We start from the raw sequence: 23,521 nt of genomic DNA on the forward strand, positions 1-23,521 counted from the left end.
ATCTTCATAAATGTTTGGCAGCGAATTTTACCAAAGACCAGAGTATGGTTAATACAAAATCAGACTTGTGATACAGCAAGTGGACAGAAACACATGCATGAAGAGGCAGGATTATTCTGATTGCATATCAGGCATATACACACGACAGATAAATTAAGTTAAATAAACTGAAGTCACAATCAATTGGGCATTTGGGTCCCGCCAGCAAAAGATGTTGAGGATGAGCCCCAGGGCTGGGTTTTTTAACAATTCATTTATGGGATGTGGGTGTCGCTGGTTGGACCAGCATTTATTGTTCATCCCAAGTTGCCCTTGAGGAGGTGGTGGTGAGCTGCCTTCTTGGAGGTGGTGGTGAGCTGCCTTCTTGAAACCCTGCTGTCTCTGAGGTGAAGCTACACCCACAATGCTGTTGGGGCGGGAATTTCAAGAATTTGACGTTGCGACAGAGAAGTGTCATGAGAAAGGTACCTTTAAGAAATATTTGGCTGCTCATGTTACTGCAGTGATGTCAAGAGTGTGGGTGGGGCTGAGCTCTGGCTCTGCTTTTTAGTTTCACTTTGAGAAAAGCTTGGGTGTGTCTGTCTTTTTGGTTTCGTTTTTCAGTGTGTTGCAGCTGAAGTCAGCCAAAGCAGCTGTATTGTTGAGCTCTCTGCCATAAAGGACTATCTCTTCATCATTTGGTGAATTCAGAAATTTAAATGTTTTCAGTATTGAATGGAAACCCTTATGCTTCTGTTTGAAGGTTTGTTAATTCTTCTGGGTGTTAAAAGGACAGCATACAGATTACTTAGTGTTGTATTCTTTGGGGGGTTGTATTTGAATTAATGGTTGCTAAGATATTCACTGTATGTTTTGTAAAGGTTAACTTGAGTTCATAGAATAAACATTGTTTTGCTTTGAAAAATAACTTTTCCATTTCTGCTGTCCCACACCTGTAGAGTGGGCCGTGTCCTCCCCATACCACAATCTATTAGTAGTTGTGGGTCAGGTGAACTCCATGATACACTTTAGGATTCTCTAAACTCTGACCCATAACAAGGAACGGCAAGATATTTTTGTTTTTTAAATGTTTTTATGAAGGCATTTATATATACATCAAACACAACCAAACCCAAAAAGGAAATCTCAGAACAAATAAATAACCATCTCCCCCGCTCCCCTCCCCCCCCCCCTTCTATTACCCTCCAGCCATGATTTTTTTCCAACAGAAGGAATTCCGCGAGATTGCTCTCGCACACCCCCGGGTTCGGAGGCTCCGCTTCCCTCCATCCCAATAGGATCTGTCTCCGGGCTACAAGAGAGGCAAAGGCCAAAACGTCGGCCTCTCTTACCCCCTGGACTCCCAGGTCTTCTGACACTCCAAAAATTGCCACTTCTGGACTCGGGACCATCTTCACCCACAGCAACTCAGACCACGTTAGCAAACTCCCGCCAAAATCCCTCCAGCTAGGGTTAGCACTGTGGCCTCACGGCGCCGATCCCGTTCGATCCCGGCTCTGGGTCACTGTCCGTGTGGAGTTTGCACATTCTCCACGTGTTTGCGTGGGTTTCGCCCCCACAACCCAAAGATGTGGATTGGCCATGCTAAATTGCCCCTTAATTAGAAAAAATGAATTGCGTACTCTAAATCTATTTTTTTTTAAAATCCCTCCAGCTTCAGACAGGCCAAAAACATGTGGACATGGTTCACGCCCACTGCCCACTGTCCACCCCCTCAAAAAACCTGCTCATTCTGGCACCGTCATATGTGCCCTGTGAACTACTTTAAATTGAATGAAGCCTAGTCCAGCGTGCAAAGAGGATGCATTTACCCTTCTCAGAGCCCCCTCCCATAACTCAGCCTCCAGCAGCCCCCCCAGCTCTTCGTCCCACTTCTGCTTAACGTCTCCTAATCGGGCGCCCTCCAGTCCATTAATTCTTTGTAAATCCCTGACATCCTGCCCTGACCAACCCCTGTTTTCGACACCATCTTGTCCTGCAGCCCTGGGGCAACAGGTCAGGAAAGGACGGCACCCTGTTTCCTCACATAGTCCCGAACCTGTAAGTACCGGAATCCATTCCCGCTGGGCAGCTCATACTCTACTACCAACCCCTCTAAGCTTGAAAAGCTGCCCCCCACAAACAGGTCTGCAAACTGCTCAATCCCCGCCCGCTGCCACCCCGGAACCGCCCCCCCCCCCCTCCCCCGGAACAAACATCTCCGGCCTCAGGTGCTGCGATGGTGAGATATTTTCATGTCAGCATAGAGAGTGATGTGGAGGGGAACCTCCAGGTCGACGTGTTCCCAGATACCTGCTGCTCTTGTTCTTCCAGATGATAATGGTCCTGGGTTTGGAAGGTGCTGCCTAAGGAACCTTGGCGAATTGCTGCAGTGTATCTTGTAGATGGTACACACGGCTGCCACTGTGCATCGGTGGTGGAAGAATTGAATATTTGTGGAAGGGGTGCCAATCAAGCGGGCTGCTTTGTCCTGGATGGTGACGAGCTTCTGGAGTGGTTGTTGGAGCATTTCTGGCCTCACCACATTCCGTGAAGGAATAAAGACATATTTATTGTTTGGAAAGCGATTTATGAAGCACTTACGAAGCAAAATGTTTGCAAAAGGTCATTCGGCATCATGTAGGTGACTGCTCGGTGGACTGAGGAGCAAGAGTATATCATTTGTCCCTTTGAGCCTGCTCTACCTATCACCAAGGTCAGAGCTGATTTGGTTGAGGCCTCAATTCTAGTTTGCTGTCTGCCCTCGATCCTATGACAGAGTATCTCCAGAAACGTATGGGTCCTGCAGGATTGAAGTATCATTGCGAGCCACAGCACGTGACCACTGGTCCAAAGTATGCAAACCGGCCTCATGAAAAAATACTGAGGCACGAGAAGGGAAGCAGATGAGACCACGCTGGGCAAAGATTCCTTTCTTGCATCAGACTGGGTATGGAAAGCTTCACTGTGCGAGGGGAAAGGCTCACTCTTTTCCCTGCGCACTTAAATTGGAAATGTATTTCAATCCCTGGAGCGATTGTCACCTGGTTTTCTGAGTTGTGAAAATCAAGCCATTAAATATTTCAACCAAGGGGCCAGATCAGGAATCCCAGAGCAGTGGCTACCGAACTGAGGGCCGTAACTTTCCCGTAGTGGGAATGGGCGTTGGATTGCCACTCCATGCCCACTTACCTGCACCAAATTTCTTCCGTGCCTGTCTTGCCAAGCCTTCTGACTCAGGCCGGGTGAGAACCAGGCAATACAGCTGCCTCTAAAGCCCAGCGTCGAAGTCGAAGAGAATCAGAGTGAAGGAGGCCATGCCCCCATTTTTTAACTGCACTGCTTCCAAGTTTAAAAGTTCAATTGAAAATGACACACCAGAGAGAAGATCAGTGTCCAAGGTTAGTGGATAGGATTTGGGTGGTGATGGAGATCGGTGGGTGCGGGGGGGTGCTCACGCATCAAAATGCGGTTGGCGGCATTGGACATTGGGTGGGTGGGGGGTTTGGATATCGGGTGGGGCGGGATCCGGGGTTGTGTTTAGTGAGGGGGGGGGGTATTCCCATGTGGCTGGAGTTTGAGTCAGTGAATGGTTGTCACTTGTTTTCAGCTGGAACAGATGCAATGTGCACACATGTTCGTTCTGTCTGCAAAGAAAAGGACGAAGTGCATTAACACACGTAGCTTCCAGTACTCACAAATATGCCACACTGCGAGCTGGACTCGCAATCTTAAATTGGTAATTCTTAGCATACTGAGGATAATTTAGACAATGTTGTCCAATTGCAGAATGATGTGTAATATTGGACAATGTTCAATTTTGCAACATAGGCTGATTGGTACGGTCTGTACCTTGCCCGTTGCGAACAGCAGTTTGATACAATCTGCCAGTCTTTAGGACATACGACCTATATACCAAGTATAGAGGGGGTTCTTCTCCGCGCCGGCCATGGCGGAGGTTGACAGCAGCCAGTGCGGTGGGAAAGAGTGCCCCCATGGCATAGGCCCGCCCGTGGATCGGTAGGTCCCGATCGCGATCCAGGCCACCGTGGGGGCACCTGTGTTGCAAAATTGAACATTGTCCAATTTCAGTGACAGCCATTTGCTGGCTCAATCAGAGCCCACTTGCCAACGTGTGCAAGACAAAAAGCGTCCGTATGGCTCCTTTTTCATTAATGACACAACAGCGTGCACAGTTGGGTGTGATATTTTTGTTTCAGCCACTTCGCTTCAGACTTGGGTGGAGCACTTGCAACTGTCAATGGGGATGGACTTTCTTGATGATCAAGGAAGCTCTCACTTAAGAAAGTTTAATGACTTTCCTTCAGCTTGTGAGAAAACCACCTGCAGAGATTTGAAGCATCCAAGATTTTGAAGTGATAAGGGGCGGGATTCTCCGAACCCCCGCCGGGCCAGAGAATTACCGGGGGGCAGCGTGAATCCCACCCCGATGCCGGCTGCCGAATTCTCCGCGCCGGAATTTTGGCGGGGGGGGCGGGAATCACGCCGCGCCGGCCGCTGGCAGCGCCCCCCCCCCCGGTGATTCTCCGGCCCGCAATGGGCTGGGTGGCCGTCCGTTTTCGGCGGGTCCTGCCGGCGTAAATCAAACCAGGTCCTTAACGGCGGGACATGGCTCTACGGGCGGCCTGCCAAGTTCTCGGGAGGGTGCGGAGGGATCTGGCCCCGGGGGGTGCCCCACGGTGGCCTGGACCGTGATTGGGGCCCACCGATCCACGGGCGGGCCTGTGCCGTTGGGGCACTCTTTCCCACCGCCCTGGCTGCTGTCAACCAACGCCAAGGCCGGGGCGGAGAAGAACCCCACCTGCGCATGCGCTGGGATGACGCCAGCACACGCTGGCGCTCCCGCGCATGCGCCACCTCGCGCTGGCCGGCGGAGACCCTTCGCCGCTGGTTGGCATGGTGCAAAGCCCTTCCGCACTGGCTGGCACAGCGCCAACCCCACCGCCTCCAGCCTAGCCCCTGAAGGTGTGGAGGATGCCGCACCTTCCGGGCGGCCCGACGCCGGAGTGGTCCACGCCACTCCTCGGCGCCAGTATGGCCCGCCCCACCGGGTAGGGGAGAATCCCGCCCAAGTTCGTTCAGTGGCATTGACTGCGGGACTCAGAACTTTCACTCTTCCTCATTCTCTTTTGTTTTTTGCCTGCTTGGTATTATCTCTCCGGATCATTTCACTGACAAGTCTGCAGGCTTTTAATTACTGTCGTGCTGTGACTGTCACTGCAAAAATGTCAGAATAATTTGATATTTTGTGAATTGTAATTTGCCAGGAAAATGACAGAGCAACATTTGCTTTGAGAAATAATAATCCGGGAATATTTTGTTGCGCAATTATTCACTTCCCATTGGGTGTCCCCACTCTGTTCTGGTGGCAGGCCGGAAACCAAGATGGACCCGTCAGTGGAGTTCAACGGCCTTTTGAGGCTGAACTTCCCCTCAATGAACGACCTCATTATTCTGTCAGCAAATTAGACAAGAAGAGTCACTTCAGTGAATCTGTGCGATGCCATGTCCACATGCAGCAAGATCTGGACAATATCCAGGCTTGGGCTAACAAGTGGCAAGTAACATTCACGCCACAGAAGTGCCAGGCAATGACCATTTCCAACAGGACACAAACTAACCATCTCCTCATGACATTCAATGACATTACCACCACTGAATGCCCCATTATCAACAAGGTGGGGATCAAGGTGCTGAATCCCCACCTTGAATATAACTGAGTGACCTGCTGGACCATTTCAGAGCATGCACATTGCCACGGGTATGAAGCGACGTACAGGCTGGACTGGGTAAAGATAGCGGTCAGGATTTTCCCAGTATTTCCCAGCGGCAGAAGCGGATCGCCATTGGCAGCCGACCGGGCCCTCCAGTCTTGCAATGTCAGCAGCTTCTGGCGTGGCTCGCCCATCCCGCTACCAGGGAACTCGCCGTGAGGGCTGCCTTTGGCAGGGCTAGAAGATCGCGCCAGCAGGAAGCGCTGGAAAATCCCACCCGGTGCATTTACTTCCCGACGGATCACCGGTGAACCAGTTGAATATTCTGTATCGATCACTGTCCAGGCCTCTTGTTGGTTCTCCGGGAACTACCACGTTCCCTCATAACATCCTGAGAAATGTCAGAGACGCAAGTTCTTCTTTTTCACTGCCTTCAATCTTCAACAGTTTCTTTCCACTGAATTCCTTCATCATGTGCACACAAACAACTACAACCATTGAGAATAATAGTATAGAATTGTCATTCATCAATATGAAAGAAGAACCACTGGCGTTTATATAGCCACTTCAACGTATTTCGGAAGAGTTGAACATGAACCAGCAAGCATACGTTTGCTGTATTTCTCCTGAGGCACATCATGATCACTTACTTGGATGTATCTTCGTTTCCCAATGCATTCACAGTGTTTTCATTCCATCTGCTCCCTGCTCTGCACTGACCTGGCACCCTGCAAAAAGGGCCTGATTTTGCTGACTACCGTACAGTGTCTGAACAGTGCATTCATCGGTTATCAGGATCATAAAGAGGCCATTTGGCCCCTCAAGCCCGCTCTGCCATTCAGTAAGATCATGGCTGATTTTTAAAAAAAATATTTTATTCAAGGTTTTTTGGCCAAACATAACAGTACATAGTTTTTCTTGTAAACAACAATAAAGCAATATAAAAAACAATGGCCAGTTTTAAACAAATAAATAAATAATATAAAAACAAAAACTAAATGGCAACTGCCTTATCAAAAATAGTTACTCTCCAAAGATACAATCCAACAGTCCAATATACATTACCTAGAACAAATGCCTATACATATACAATGACATCCCTGAGAGCCCGCCCGGATCCTCCCCGCCCCCCTCCCCCCTGGGTTGCTGCTGTTGTCTTCTTTCTTTTCCATTCCCTCTATCTTTCTGTGAGGTAGTTGACGAACGGTTGCCACCGCCTGGTGAACCCTTGAGCCGAACCCCTTAATACGAACTTGATCCGTTCTAACTTTATAAACCCTGCCATGTTGTTTATCCAGGTTTCCATGCCCACAATATCCTGCGCCAGTCTACTAGGGACGCAAAGGCCAAAACATCGGCCTCTCTCGCCTCCTGTACTCCCGGCTCTTCTGCAACCCCAAATATAGCCAACCCCCAGCTTGGCTCGACCCGGACCCCCACCACCTTCGAAAGCACCTTCGCCACCCCCACCCAAAACCCATGTAGTGCCGGACATGACCAGAACATGTGGGTGTGGTTCGCTGGGCTTCTCGAGCATCTCCCACACCTATCCTCTACCCCGAAAAATTTACTGAGCCGTGCTCCAGTCATATGCGCCCTGTGTAAAACCTTAAATTGTATCAAGCTTAGCCTGGCACACGAGGACGACGAGTTTACCCTGCGTAGGGCATCAGCCCATAGCCCCTCTTCGATCTCTTCCCCCAACTCTTTCTCCCATTTCCCTTTCAACTCCTCTGTCATGATCTCCCCCTCGTCCCTCATTTCCCTATATATATCCGACACCCTACCATCCCCCACCCATGTCTCTGAGATCACTCTATCTTGCACCTCCTGCGTCGGAAGCTGCGGGAATTCCCTCACCTGTTGCCTCGCAAACGCCCTCAGTTGCATATACCTAAACGCATTCCCTTTGGGCAACCCATACTTTTCCGTCAGCGCTCCCATACTTGCAAACGTCCCATCCAAGAACAGATCTCTCAGTTGTGTTACCCCAGCTCTTTGCCATACTCCAAATCCCCCATCCATTCTCCCCGGAACAAACCTATGATTATTTCTTATCGGGGACCGCACCGAGGCTCCCGTTCCTCCCCTGTGCCGTCTCCACTGCCCCCAAATTTTTAGTGTCGCAACCACCACTGGGCTTGTGGTGTATTTATTCGGTGAGAACGGCAACGGTGCCGTCACCATTGCTTGTAGGCTGGTCCCCTTGCAGGACGCCCTCTCCAATCTCTTCCACGCCGCTCCCTCCCCTTCTCCCATCCACTTACACACCATTGAAATATTGGCGGCCCAGTAATAATCGTTTAGTCTCGGTAGTGCCAGCCCCCCCCCCCCCTATCTCTACTACGCTGCAAGAACGCCCTCCTCACTCTCGGGGTCTTCCCGGCCCACACAAAACTCATAATACTTTTCTCGATTCTCTTAAAAAAAGCCTTCGTGACCATCACCGGGAGGCACTGAAACACAAAGAGGAATCTCGGGAGAACCACCATTTTAACCGCCTGCACCCTCCCTGCCAGTGACAGGGACACCATGTCCCATCTCTTGAAATCCTCCTCCATCTGTTCCACCAGTCGTGTTAAATTAAGCCGGTGTAAGGTTCCCCAATTCTTGGCTATCTGAATCCCCAAGTACCGGAAGTCTCTTGTTACCTTCCTCAGCGGTAAATCCTCTATTTCCCTGCTCTGCTCCCCCGGATGCACCACAAACAACTCACTTTTCCCCATGTTCAATTTATACCCCGAAAAATCCCCAAACTCCCCAAGTATCCGCATTATCTCTGGCATCCCCTCCACCGGGTCCGCAACATACAACAACAAATCATTCGCATACAAAGATACCCGGTATTCTTCTCCTCCCCTAAACACTCCCCTCCACTTCCTGGAACCCCTCAGTGCTATGGCTAGGGGCTCAATCGCCAGTGCGAACAATAACGGAGACAGGGGACACCCCTGCCTCGTCCCTCTATAAAGCCGTAAATAATCAGACCCCCGTCCATTCGTAACCACACTCGCCATCGGTGCCCTATACAGCAACTGTACCTATCCGATATACCCATCTCCAAAGCCAAATCTCCTCAGCACCTCCCACAGATAATCCCACTCCACTCTATCAAATGCTTTCTCGGCATCCATCGCCACGACTATCTCCGCTTCCCCCTCTGGTGGGGGCATCATCATTACCCCTAGCAACCTCCGTATGTTCGTGTTCAGCTGTCTCCCCTTCACAAACCCAGTTTGGTCCTCATGAACCACCCCCGGAACACAGTCCTCTATCCTCGTCGCCATCACCTTGGCCAGAATCTTAGCATCCACGTTTAAAAGGGAAATGGGCCTGTAGGACCCGCATTGCAGCGGGTCTTTTTCCTTCTTTGGGAGGAGCGATATCGTTGCCTCTGACATAGTCGGGGGCAGCTGCCCCCTTTCCCTGGCCTCATTAAAGGTTCTCGTCAGAAGCGGGGCCAGCAAGCCCATATACTTCCTATAAAATTCCACCGGGAATCCGTCTGGTCCCGGGGCCTTCCCCGCCTGCATGCTCCCAATCCCTTTCACTAACTCCTCCATCTCAATCTGTGCGCCCAGTCCCGCCCTCTCCTGCTCCTCCACCTTAGGGAATTCCAGCTGATCCAGAAAGCACATCATTCTCTCCTTCCCTTCCGGGGGCTGAGCTTTATATAATCTTTCGTAGAATGCCTTGAACACTCCATTCACTCTCTCCGCTCCCCGCTCCATCTCTCCCTCCTCATCTCTCACCCCCCCAGCTCCCTCGCTGCTCCCCTCTTCCTCAGTTGGTGGTCCAGCAACCGGCTCGCCTTCTCTCCATATTCGTACTGTACACCCTGTGCCCTCCTCCATTGTGCCTCTGCATTACCCGTAGTCAACAAGTCAAATTCTACATGTAGCCTTTGTCTTTCCCTGTACAGTCCCTCCTCCGGTGCCTCCGCATATTGTCTGTCCACCCTCAAAAGTTCTTTCAGCAACCGCTCCCTTTCCCTACCCTCCTGCTTTCCTTTATGTGCCCTGATAGATATCAGCTCCCCTCTAACCACTGCCTTCAACGCCTCCCAGACCACTCCCATCTGAACCTCCCCATTGTCATTAAGCTCCAAGTTCCTTTCAATACACCCCCTCACCCTTAAACACACCCCCTCATCCGCCAATAATCCCATGTCCATTCTCCAGGGTGGGTGCTGTTCTTTTTCCTCCCCTATCTCCAGGTCCACCCAATGTGGAGCGTGGTCCGAAATAGCTATAGCCGTGTACTCCGTCCCTGTCACCTTCGGGATCAGTGCCCTTCCCAAAACAAAAAAGTCTATCCGTGAATAGACTTTGTGGACATAGGAGAAAAACGAGAACTCCTTACTCCTAGGCCTGCTAAATCTCCAGGGGTCTACTCCTCCATCTGCTCCATAAAGTCCTTGAGCACCCTAGCTGCAGCCGGCCTCCTCCCGGTCCTGGACCTCGATCTGTCCAGCCCTGGGTCCAGCACCGTATTGAAGTCTCCCCCCAATACCAACTTTCCCGCCTCTACGTCCGGGATACGTCCCAACATACGCCTCATAAAATTGGTATCATCCCAGTTCGGGGCATATACGTTCACTAGAACCACTGCCTCCCCTTGCAATCTGCCACTAACCATCACGTATCTACCCCCACTATCCGCCACTATGGTCTTTGCCTCAAACAGTATCCGTTTCCCCACTAATATAGCCACCCCCCTGTTCTTTGCGTCTAACCCCGAATGAAACACCTGCCCCACCCATCCTTTGCGTAGCCTGACCTGGTCTATCAGTTTCAAATGCATCTCCTGCAACATAACCACATCTGCCTTTAATTTATTTAGGTGGGCGAGTACCCGTGCCCTTTTAATCGGCCCGTTCAGCCCTCTCACATTCCACGTGATCAGCCGGGTTGGGGGGCTCTTTACCCCCCCCCCCTGTCGACTAGCCATCCCCTTTTTTAATCCAGCTCCTCACCCGGTTCCCACGTAGCCGTATCTCCCCCCGACGGCGCCCTCCCGCCTCGACCACCCCACCCCGTACCAGCTCCCCCTTCTCCCCAGCAGCAGCAACCCAGTTAACCCCCCCCCCACCGCTAGATCCCTTTCTAGCGTAATTGCACCCCCCATGTTGCTCCCAGAAGTCAGCAAACTCTGGCTGACCTTGGTTTTCCCCCGTGACCTCGGCCCCCACTGTGCGAGGCCCCCTCCTTCCTGCTTCCCTGTTCCCGCCATGATTACCATAGCGCGGGAACAAAGCCCGCGTTTCCCACTTGGCCCCACCCCTAATGGCCGGCGCCCACAGTTCCTCATCCTCCCTCCCCCACAGCATGGGGAAGAGAGAAAAGTTACAGGGTCGCATGATTAACAACTTGAAAGATCACCCCTTCCCCCTTTTTCCCCCCTTCACCCCACGTAATCACCCTACACTTTGTCCCAAACGTTCTTTTTTTGGCCCGCCTATTCCAGCTTCTCCTCCACAATAAATGTCCACGCCTCTTCTGCCGTCTCAAAGTAGTGGTGCTTCCCTTGGTGTGTGACCCACAGTCTTGCCGGCTGCAACATTCCAAATTTGACCTTCCTTTTGTGAAGCACCGCCTTAGCCCGATTAAAAATTGCCCTCCTTCTCGCCACCTCCGCACTCCAATCTTGATATACGCGGATCACCGCCTTCTCCCGCCTACTGCTCCGAGTCTTCTTAGCCCATCTGAGGACCATCTCTCTGTCACTATAGCGGAGAAATCGCACCACCATGGCTCGAGGTATTTCTCCAGCCCTCGGTCTTCGCGCCATAACTCGATAAGCTCCCTTCACCTCCAACGGGCCCGTCGGGGCCTCCGATCCCATTAACGAGTGCAGCATCGTGCTCACATATGCCCCGACGTCCGCCCCTTCTGCGCCTTCGGGAAGACCAAGAATCCTTAAATTCTCCCTCCTCGCATTATTCTCCAGCACCTCCAGCCTTTCCACACACCTTTTGTGTTGTGCCTCGTGCATCTCTGTCTTCACCACCAGGCCCTGTATTTCGTCTTCATTTTCAGCGGCCTTTGCCTTCACGACCCGAAGCTCCTGCTCCTGGGTCTTTTGTTTGTCCTTTAGCCCTTCAATCGCCGGGAAGATCGGGGCCAGCAGCTCCTTCTTCATCTCCTTTTTTAGTTCTTCCACACAGCGCCGCAGGAACTCTTGCTGGTCAGGGCCCCATACTAAACGGCCACCTTCCGACGCCATCTTGCTTTGTGCTTGCCTTCCTTGCCGCTGCTCTAGAGGATCCTCCGCAATACGGCCGCTTTCCTCTCCTTTTTCCATCCGTGTCCAGGGGGGATTCCCTTCTGGTTTACCGCACAGTGTTTTTAGCCATTAAAATTGCCGTTGGGGCTCCTATTAAGAGCCCAAAAGTCCGTTCCACCGGGAGCTGCCGAAACGTGCGACTTAGCTGGTCATCGCCACACCCGGACTCCACCATGGCTGATTTTGGCCTGAACTCCACTTTCCTTCCTGCACCACTCCGCCACCCCGTGTGCCCCCGCCCTTGCATCATATCTGATTAAAAGCAAATTACTGCCGATGCTGGGATCTGAAACCAGAGAGAAAATGCTGGAAAATCTCAGCAGGTCTGGCAGCATCTGTAGGGAGAGGAAAGAGCTAACGTTTATCAAAGCTTTGACAAAGGGCCATCTGGACTCGAAACGTTAGCTCTTTTCTATCCCTACAGATGCCGCCAGACTTGCTGAGATTTTCCATCACCTCTGATTCTCTTGTCGATCCAAAATCTATCTAGCTCAGCCTTGAAACATAGAAAATAGGAGCCAGTTTAGGCCATTTGGACTTCGAGCCTACTGCTCTGCTGTTCAGTATGATCATGGCTGATCCTGTATCTCAACGTCGCACTCCCGCGCTCTCCCCATAACCCTTGAAGCCTTTAGAGTCTCAAAATCTCTCCATTTCTGTCTTAAATATATTCAGTGACTTAGCCCCCACAACCTTCTGTGGTATAGAATTCCACAGGTGCACCACCTTTTGTGTGAAGAGGTTTCTCCTCATCTCAGCCCTAACTGATGGATCCCTTATCCTGAGACTGTGAAGCCTTGTTCTAGACCTGTATCCAGTCTATCCAGCTGTCAGAATTTGAAACTTTTCAATTAATTTCCTCTCCTCCATTTCAGTGAATACAGGTCATGTCGCCCCAATCTCTGCTCATCTTGCCATCCTGGGAATCAGGCTTTAAATCTCATCAACAAGACCATTTGTACGATTGCTCAAAGGTTCATAGAGCGAATAGTTGATCAGGGCATAGAGTGAAGCAAAGAGGTATGAGATTTTAGAAGGGAAATGGTTTACCTGGGAGGTGGTGAGCATCTAGAACTTGCTGCTGTGCAAGGGCAGAAGAGCCAGAAACACTCATAACATTAATAAAGTACTTGGATTTGCACCTGAAGTGCAGTAACCTTCAAGGCTACAGAGCAAGGAGGCAAGAGTGGGATTATTCTTGGTCAGTGCAGGCTCTTCAAGGGCCAAATTACCTCATTTTGTGCTGTATATTTCAATGATTCTGTGATTTCTATGCCCCGATGCCCTCAGTGTGCGAACATCGGTTTGTACCTCTAGAAACTGTTTATTGTAAAAAAAAAACTGAGATCTGCGTGAACGGGTCTAACTAACCCATTCTTATTCAATTTGGCTATGTGAGCACTGAAGATTGAGCAAAGCATACCCAACTCAATCTGATAAAAGCAAATTACTGCAGATGCTGGATTCTGAAACATAAACAGAAAATACTGGACAATCTCAGCAGCATCTGTGGAGAGATAAGGGAGCTAACCTTACGAGTCTAGGTGACTCTTTGTCAAAACTGGAGAGAGCTGGAAACAGGATCAGATTTATACTGTTTTGAGGGGGGAGCAGCGGGGCTAGACAGCGGGCCAGCAATGGGTGGAGATTGACAAAGATGGCATGGACAGAAAGACAAAAGGAATAACAAATGGGGTGATTGAGACGAAGACGGGAGCTGATAGTGGCACATTAAGAGATTAGAATGTGTTAATGGCAGAACAAAGGTGAGCAGTGTGTCAAAGGGTAATGAGGAACAGGGAACTGATGGTCCAAGTGGGATGGGAGCAGGGGGAGGGGTAACAGTGGTGAGGGGACAACAGATCAGTGGAGGAAATGAAAATAAATTGATAGAAATTCTGTTTGTGTGCAAGGAGCCTCTCCGATATTTCTACTTCTGATTGTTGAAGTAACAAGTAAGCCTTTTCAGTCAGATTAATCTGAATGTTTGGAAGATTAAACACAAGTGAGAAACATTGGTTTGAAACGGGGCTTGCTAGCTTTAGGGTAAGGTAGCAGTTTCACAGTATCATCAAATGTTTCAGTGTCCCGAGTCGTCATCAGTATCGAAAGATAGGTGGTTCTTCTGGCCGTGCTCATTTGTATTCCTGTTCACGGGAAGTTAGTCAGGCTGCCACCAGGGCACAGGTTTGCTATTTCTTTCCCTCTGTGAACAGAGAGCAATTTCATGCACTTTGCATTGCAAGAACATCTCTCTGCCTTGTTCTAAATAATAACCCCTCCTGGGTTTTGACCACGGTGTGATGTGTTCGGCTTTGTAGGCAGATGGCCCTGCTCCAGGCCATTTCCTTGAATTTGAGACATCGTCAGAAATGAACTCTTCATTAAATGTCATGAGAGAATTTGATCAATGCATTTTCCAAAGTTCATAAGATCGGCTCTATTTCCCTCATTGTATGGCATGCACATACCAATACAACTCAATTGGATGAAAATGAGGGAAGTGCACTGTGATCTTTGATTTTATTTTAATTTTAACTTTGTGTCTTTATCTTTAATCGTCACAAGTAACCATTCTGAAGCCTCAGAAGCCAAGTATAAACCCGTGTCCTCATAAGAAACTACTCGTGGTGTTCAGATTCAGACATTAGTGACACCAACACTTAAATCCCACAGGCTCTTTAACTTCCAATAGGACAAGCAAATGCCTGAAGGCAAAGACGTTTAAGCTGCCTGGGCATTGTGGGTCAGATTGACGGGGCTCCTGGTCACATGGGTCACCATTTGGGCATCATGCTTTACTCCATTGATATCTTTCTGAATCAGAAGTTCAGCGTCGCACCAAGTATGTGCTATATTGCCAGAGGCGTCACTCCTCAGATGAGACATTAAAAAGCAAACCCCCAGTTCAGATGAGCACAACCAAGTCCGTGGCACCAATGAAAGAAGGATCGAGAGCTTGGGACCTGGCCAACATGCCTCCAAATAAAAACAGATTGATATGTTGTTGACCTAATTGCTGCTTGTGGAATCTTGCCATGTGCAATTGTTTGCCTTGTGGCATAACAACAGGGACTGTAGTGTGAAAGACTTGTTTACTGATTGCTGAGGATTATTTTGCAACCTTCACTAGACACAGGGGAGGTGCCGAAGGAATGGAGGAATGCAAATGTGGTTTCGTTGTTTGAAAACGGTCTGAAGAAAATGCCAAGCAATCATAGGCCTGTTAGTCTTATTTCGGTGGTAGGAAAATTGTGAGAATCAATCCTGAGAGATTGGATCAACGGTCATCAGAAAGGCATGGACTAGTCAGGGATAGTCAGCATGGCTTTGTTAAGGGAAGGTCATACCGTACAAATTTGATTGAATTCTTTGAGGAAGTGACAAGGTGGATCGATGAGGGTAGTGCAGTGGATGTTGTCTACATGGATTTTAGCAAGGCATTTGACAAGGTCCCACATGGCAGACTGGTAAAGAAAATTAAAGCCCATGGGATACAAGGTAATGTGGCAAATTGGATCCAAAGTTGGGCCGATGGCTGCCCTTGCGAGTGAAAAGCTGCTTCAAGTGGTGTTCTATAGGGCTCGGTGTTGGAACCCCTGCTGTTTGTTGTATATATTCACGATTTGGACTTGAACTTGGGGGCACGATTGGGAAATTTGTAGACAACACAAAAATTGATTGTGTAGTGGATAATGTAGAGGAGAGCTGTAAGCTCCAATATGATATCGATGGGTTGGTGGAATGCTCAGGAAAGTGACAGCTGGAGTTCAACTCTGATAAGTGTGAGGTCATACATCTAGAAACATTAGAAGGGCTACACAGGAAACGGGACTATACTGAGAGGGGTGGATGGAGTGAGAGTATAAGTGCACAGGTCCCTAAAGGTTGCAGAACAGATAGATAAGGTTGTAAAGAAGGCATATTGAATGCTCTCTTTCATTGGCAGACGTATAGAATACAAAAGTAGAGATATAATGATGGAACTGTATAAGACACTGGTGAGCCCCAACTGGAGTATTTTGAGAAGTCTTACAACACCAGGTTAAAATCACTAGCTTTTGGAGCACTGCTCCTTCCTCAGATAAATGAAGAGGTAGGTTCCAGAAGCATATCTCTAGACAATCCTGGAACCTACCTCTTCATTCACCTGAGGAAGGAGCAGCGCTCCGAAAGCTAGTGACATCGAAACAAACCTGTTGGACTTTAACCTGGTGTTGTAAGACTTCTTACTGTGCTCACCCCAGTCCAACGCCGGCATCTCCACATCATGGAGTATTGTGCGCAGTTCTGGTCACCACATTACAGGAAGGATGTAATCGTTGTGGAGAGAGTGCAGAGAATATTTACTAGAATGTTGCCAGGGCTAGAGAATTGCAGCTACGAGGAGAAGTTGGGGGGGTTGTTTTCCTTGGAACAGGGAAGGCTGAGTGTTGACATGATTAATATATATTAAATATTGAGGGGTAGAGATAGATGAGACAGGAGGAACTTGTTTCCCTTGGCAGGTAGTTCAATAACCAGGAGTTATAGATTCAAGCTGAGTGGCAGGAGCATCAGAGGGGACATGAGGAAAAACCTTTTTCCGCAGAGGATGGTGGGTATCAGGAATTTACTGCCTGAGTTGGTGATGGAGACAGACACCCTAAAGTCTGAAAAAGGAGCTCTGCACTTCAAGTGCTGTAAACTGCAGGGTTTTGGGCTGTGTGCAGGGAGATGAGGTTAGAAAGGGAACCTGTCTTTGGGTCGGTATGGACAAGATGGGCCGAATGTGCTGTATCTTTTCTATTGTTCTATGTTTCTAACAGTACAGTGAAAATAGCATAAATAATGATAGACAAAAGAATCTAAGGTCTTCATGCTCCTTCCCAGCATGGATACACCCAGTGAGTACGTCAAAAAGTGTGATCTGTGTTTTCTGTTTTGCATTTGTTCGTTAAAAAAATTTAAATTATCAATTCAGAAAGGAGAAAACAAATATTAGGATTTCTCTCGCCCGTGAAACATCTCAAAATGTTCCAGGTACTGAATTACTTTTGGAGAACACTGGCTTTGGTTATTGCAGGCAACAGAGGCGTTTGGTTTATTCCATCCCCTGATTGAAAACCAACGGACAAAACCAATGCTTACCATAATCTGTATATCCTTCTGGAGGTCACCCATCTACAGCATCCATCAGTCACACTTGGAAAAATTGACACTTTGTGTTATACTGGCTCCTGATGGACTCAAACATCACAGGACAACAGCAAATCAAAATCAAACCACTGATCTGGAAGCTCCTTCAAACCCTGATCACTTCTGACCTCTGTTGTAGCTATCTATTTACAGCCACTCACTTGTGACCTGCGAGACGAGTGTCATGGTCTCATACTTCGCCTGAGGCACACTACCTGCATGCATGGAATCATACAACGGTCCTGTCATAATGTAGCAGCGCTTGCCCCAACTTGCCATGAGCAGCAGCGAGAGCAGTACTTATTAAAATCAGACCACTCTTGTCCATTAGCTTGGGTATTTTAGTTACGGAGGAGATCCAAAGTATTTACAAGTTGAAGTCAGTGGCATACAGCACCGAGAGTTCAATCATAAACTCTGCAGAGAGCCCCAGCAACCTTTGAGCGAATGCACAGCCTAATCTATAAGTCACTGCTCACCCTTCTTTGAAACCTCTTCGACCTCTGCAATGAACCTTCAGACTCCTGGTGCCACCAGATTGACTGCATCTGGAAGCTTTTACTTAGTGACCTGTTTGCCAGCCGCAATCAGTAATGCCAGTCCCAGACTGGTAGTAAAAGCCAAAAGTGCCAATTGTCAATCTTCAAGTCCAAAAATGAACGTGTTCATTAAACCTTCTTTTGTCTACTATTTTAACTAAGGCATTTCCTATCTGTGCCAAATCAGTAAATGCCTTGAGTAAAATAGCAGAGAGTACTGTACAAGCTTGTCAGTTGTTGGCACATTGTTATTATGAACCAACAAAGTCTGATTGTTCGCCACTTATCCAGTGAGTGGACTGGTTGACTCTCATGAATCGGTGTGTTAATCACTCTTTGTTTTGTCTCTTTTCTCTATAAAGTCTGCAGACAGAAGGAGCTGAGATCATCTTGAGTCCTGAGGTCACCTGTGGGCCACCAGATTTGACCTTGTCCAACCCCATCGCTCTGACGGTCCCTCACTGTGCAATGGTATGTTCAGAGCACTGGAGCATAAAGCTGAAGAGACAGACAGTGACAGGAAAGTGGGAGGTAAGTTTGGAGAAGCTTGGAGATCGCTCGCAACGGCCACATTTACATATTTGCATTCATTCTGGACCCCTCCACCCCTGCTCCAGCAGAGCTGGAGAAATAGATTTATTTTTAATGTTGGCCCAGCTGCCGAGTCTTTGCTTGTGACATGATGGAAGCAAATTATAAGCAACATTTGAAAGCACATTTCATCAAGTTATTTTAATGTGAATGTGGTGTTGATGTTCCTGAAGTTACTCAACAGCAACTGCAGAATGTTTTCAATAAATTGGAAAGTTGGATTGAACAACGTAGCACAGAAATCAAGTTGAAGACCAGAAATTTGAACTGTGTTGCCTTAAAAACTTGAAAACCTTTCTAATGCAAACTTAAGTTTGCTTCTACTGTGTGCACAGAACTGAAGGGAGATTTTCGTCAAGCACTGGCCTTTGTTGTCCGATTATCACATTCTGCTATCTTACCTTTAAGCAGTTCTTCAGTCCTTAATGCGACCATTAACCTTGGTCTTGTGTCAATGACATCTTTCTCAATCCCTCCTTAGCTCCGAACTATCCCTGACCTTCTATTTTGCTCCACCCCCCTCTCCAACGATGTAATTCATTATGTTTCTAACTATCCCACTACAGTCCTGCAGAAGAGTTGTACGGATTCAAAACGTTAACTGTTTCTTTCCACAGGTGCTGCTGAGCTTGTCCAGCATTTACTGTTTTTATTTCAGATTTCCAGCATCCACAGTATTTTGCTTTTATTTGTATGTCTGATGTGGTGTGCGAGTACATTTGCGTGAACTCCGAGTGTTTTGTGTCTGTGTGTGTGTGCGTGCGTATATCCATTTCTCTGCAATGATATCTGCCTTTGTCCCAATACGTGTCCATGTATATCTCCCTATGTTTCTTTCTCTGCTGGAGTCCATCCCGTTCCCAGCTCGTGGCTGGCCTGAACATGTTGCTCACCCACCTTGTGTGATTTTGGTAGGTCAGCTTCCGCCATACATTGGCCCAGGCATGGGTACACACGTCCAGCTTGCAGAACATACCAGGGACAGACAGTAGTGCCTAAAAGATTACGACTGACAGAAAGCAATGAAAGTTAATGGCCGATTATGAGGGAAATATTCTGTGAGTCTTTGTGAAGGTTCAAACCGGATTGAGTAACCGTTTACGAAGGCTGGGCAGAGCAAGCTAATAACTAAATTAAGAAAAGGCAACATGGAAGCACAAGCAGAATCTATTGGCCAGTGACTGAATTTCACTGCGACGATACAAAGCCCAACTATACAGACCACATCTGGAGGAGTGTTCGGTTCTGGGCACTACACTTTACAAAGGACAGATTGGTCTTGAAAGGAATGCCCACCTTAGTTCAATAACTCTTAACACCCACACTCTTCAACAAAGTCCTGGGAAAGAAGAACTCAGAGTGGGAGACACTGTGGGAAACCTGGATATCAATACAGTGAGAGTGAATGCAGGAGCAGCACAGTCACAGTTTGTCATGGTGCGAAGAGTTCACAAAAGGCACGATCAAATGGCCTTGTTGTGCCCGACTCGGCACGCGACAAGGCCAGTGAATCTCGCAAGAGGCCTCTCATGAAATCGGACAAGACCTTGCGAGGCATCGTAATCTGGATCCCGCCTTCATGCCAGAGTTACCCAAGGTGCGGGACCAACAGCCTCGCATCGGAGACTCCAAGCGGGCGTTGTTTAGCACTGGTTTCCACAAATGTGGATTAGGCGTACCGGCACTTGGGTCTCAAGTGATTGGGGACACCTGGGTACCCTGGCACTTCCGACGCTTGCCGGGCACGTGTCCAGGCTGGCAGTACCAAGGTGTCAACTTGCCCGTGACGGGGATTAGAACCAGAGGTGCCCTACCCTAATGAGGTGGGATGCGGGGGGCTCGAGGTTGGGGCGTTTAGGGGTCCGGAGGCCACGGAGGGGGGGCAGAGGTTGGGGATCTCTTCCTGCATTGGCGAGCTGCGCTTGTTAGTGCAGGAAATGAGCTGGAGTGTGGCCCCGGTGGGATGTTCCTCACTGAGCCTCAGAAACAAAACAGAATCCTGTCTAATAGCAAGGTTGTTCTTAGCGCAGCAATCGCTGGCAAACATCCCGCTAAATGGGTCCAAAACAGGATTGATGCACGATCAATGACCACTAAAGCGAGGTTGTAGTCCAACTGAAGGCTATAATAAGCTAGATGTTTCTCCCAGCAGCTCAGGTACAGAATGAAGGCTGCTGGGGCGGCAGCTAACATACAGCTTGACCAATAGGAAACATACTATATCTACCAATGGTGTTCCAGCATTACTAGTTACCGTAATACCTCTACACAGACTACCACAAGGATTTTGTTTGATTTCCATTAAGTCGCGCCCAAAGTCATTAATAAGTTGATATAGTAGCAACATGCACCACCACATCAGCGCATAAACTGGAACCTGTTCCCATGTGGATTGTTGCTTTTGCATCAATTCAAAATATGGAATGATTTTAGCAAAGTCATCTCTTTGATGTGCTTCCCTTACAATGGGTGCTGAGTAACGAGGAGCTGAGAAACACCATCCAGAGCAGCCTGGCTTGGCTGTGACAAATTTGGCCAGTGAGTCAGAAGCTTAGAGGGTTCAAGCTCCCAATCCAGGCACTTTGTTCCAGCAACGCTGGAATTTGTCCTCCTTAACCTCCCTGTCGGAGGCAAAACGTTTTCATCCAGTGGGTGGTTGGAGTCTGGAATGAACTTCCTGTGAGGATTGTGGCGGCAGATTTGATCGAGGTATTCAAAAGGGAATTGGATCGCTGTCTGGAACGAAAGAATGTGTAAGGTTGTGAGGATCAGGCAGGGGAGTGGGACGAGGTAGAATGCTCTTTCGGAGAGCCGGTGCAGATTCGATGGGCCACATGGCTTCCTGCACTGTAAAGATTCTGTGATTCTTCCTTCCACATCGCCCCGAGAATAAACCTTCCCCAAATAACATGCAGCCCCATGCAAATGTCGAGCTCCTCGTTTTCCATTTGCTGCAGCTGCTTTTCCACCTTTAATTTTCTCAACCATCCCTCACCCTTGATGCATTTCCCCTCCAGAGAAATGTTCCTGATCTCCTGTCCCAGCTTTTCCCTGTGGAATAGCCGCTGTCGGTACATCCTCAAATCCAAACTTGAGCATATTCAATGCATGTTTGGTAAATCTTTGAAGGTTACAGGACAGTGTCAGAAGGTTGTAAAATAGAGCAAAGCACAAGGGACCTTTGGCTTAATAAATAGAGGAATCAACGGCTAGAGGAAAACAATGATGCTACACTGAACCATTTAAAAATGGCTGGTGAAGCGTCAGCTGGATAATTGTGGGCAGTTTTGGGCAGCACACTTTTGGAAGGATTGCAGGGTTTTGGAGAGGGCACAGAGTTGCTTTATTAAAATGGTGGCAGGGATGTGGGACTTGTTTTGGTGGAGGGTCAAGAGGAATTTAATAGAGGTGTTTAGAATTGTGAGGGGTTTGACAGCAGAAAAAAAGGAGGCCTTCAGGATGGAGAAAGTGCAGGTTGAGAAAGGTATCATGAGATTTGCCCTGGCTTTTTTTGCTTCATTAGTTAACGATGCAGGCCATGCAGGAGAGGATTTTTGAAATGTTAAATGACATTGGTTCAGAAGGAGCAAGGTTCCACTTCATTTGTTACCTTGCGGAGTACCTACCCAATTCACTGCAGCATAACATTTGTATTGACAGGAAGGTCGGGAACCAAAAGGCACAGATTTAAGATACCTGTGGAATATGGGGATATTATTTTACACAGAGAGTTGCTAAGATCTGGAATGCACTGCCTGAACAGGTGAGGAAGCAGATTAAATAGCAACTTGCAATTGAGAAGTGAGTATACTTTAAAATAAGAAATGTTCAGGGCTATGGGCAAAGAGCAGGGGAGTTGGACTTATTGGACAGCTCTTTCACAGAATTGACATGATTGGTCAAATGGCCGCCTTCCCCCCTGTATTATTTTTATTCATTAACGGGATGTGGGCGTCGCTGGTTTGGCCAGCATTTATTGCCCGTCCCTAGTTGCCCTTCAGAAGGTGGTGGTGAGTTGCCATCTTGAACTGCTGCAGTCCCCGAGGTGGAGGCACAGCCACTGTGCTGTCAGGGAGGGAGCCATTCGAGGTACTGTCCAGAAACCACTTACTGTCATGCGGGACGGTTGCCCTCCAGATGAAACGGCAAGCCGATGTCCCACACATTTCAGATTGGCCGCTGACATGATGCCCTGGACTAAACTGGGTGCGGATTCGGCGTGAAAAGGTTCCCTCATATGTGGGCTGCCCTGTGAGCTAATGAGGCACAAAGCCAGGTCAAATCTCCGGAATAGACCTTTCTCAACCTCTACGTTCTCTGTGCAGAACACTTATTAAAAAAGAATCTCGAGCTAGTTGTGATATTCAGGTTTCATGTATTAATGGTTTCTCTCAGTACCCTGTGTATTCTCTTGCTGACAAAATACTGAACTATATTCAGTACGGATAATTCCTCCAGCCCATGCTTCTTGTAACTCTATTTTTTCCCAATCTGCATTAATTGGCTTTCCAAGTGTGTCGTGCTTGCGTTCTGCTGTTCAGTGCTAGAAAATAGCAATCATCAAAGCCTCATTAATAGCAATAGAGACAGCTTTTTAACACCTAGAATGCGGGGTGCAGTGTGTGCAGTCACTACTCAACAATTTGTCAGTGTTCCTCTTTCAAACGTCTTTGGTTGGCTGCTTTTTAAAAAAAATATAATTGCACAAGCCGCTCTATCAAATGGTGAAGGATTCACTTGTTTGCCCCATTTTGTTGCATCCAAAAATTCAGTAACAACAACCAGCTTTTAGACATGGCTTTTCACTTGGTAAAATATTCCAGGGCACCACACCACAGAGGTGTTATCAAAGAAAGCCTGACCGAGTTAAATAAAAAGGTTCTGTGACATGCGACCAAACTTTTCCAAGAGCCGGTGCAGTCTCGATGGGCCGAATGGCCTCCTGCACTGTAAATTCTATGATCTATGATCTTTGTTGAACATGTCGACACTGAGGAGAGAGGTAAGAGGTTTAGGGAGGGAATTCGAGGGCCCAGCATCTGGTGGGGCAAAGTAAATTGCGGATACGTAAGCCACCAGATATTAATGAGTGCAGAGTTCTCGGAGAGTATCAGTTGCAATGCAGGTTGGGATTGTTTTCAGTCATTGAGTCTTACCTCACAGAAGGGAGCCGTTCTTTCCATCATGCCTTTGAAAGAACTATCCAATTAGTCC

The 23,521-nt window shown here is 48.4% G+C and overlaps 1 protein-coding gene across 3 annotated transcripts in view; it reads left to right on the plus strand.

Moving 5' to 3' along the window:
* The window catches only part of LOC140396862 (netrin receptor UNC5D-like), a 523,350-nt gene that overhangs the window by 459,056 nt on the left and 40,773 nt on the right, over positions 1-23,521 (plus strand). For all 3 annotated transcript variants that reach the window (XM_072485654.1, XM_072485652.1, XM_072485653.1), the window contains one exon: positions 18,079-18,247. In XM_072485654.1, the coding sequence (XP_072341755.1) occupies positions 18,079-18,247 (169 nt within the window). The remainder of the gene's footprint in view (positions 1-18,078; positions 18,248-23,521) is intronic.

Source organism: Scyliorhinus torazame, chromosome 20 (assembly GCF_047496885.1).
Source record: "Scyliorhinus torazame isolate Kashiwa2021f chromosome 20, sScyTor2.1, whole genome shotgun sequence".
Taxonomy (NCBI): Eukaryota; Metazoa; Chordata; class Chondrichthyes; order Carcharhiniformes; family Scyliorhinidae; genus Scyliorhinus; species Scyliorhinus torazame.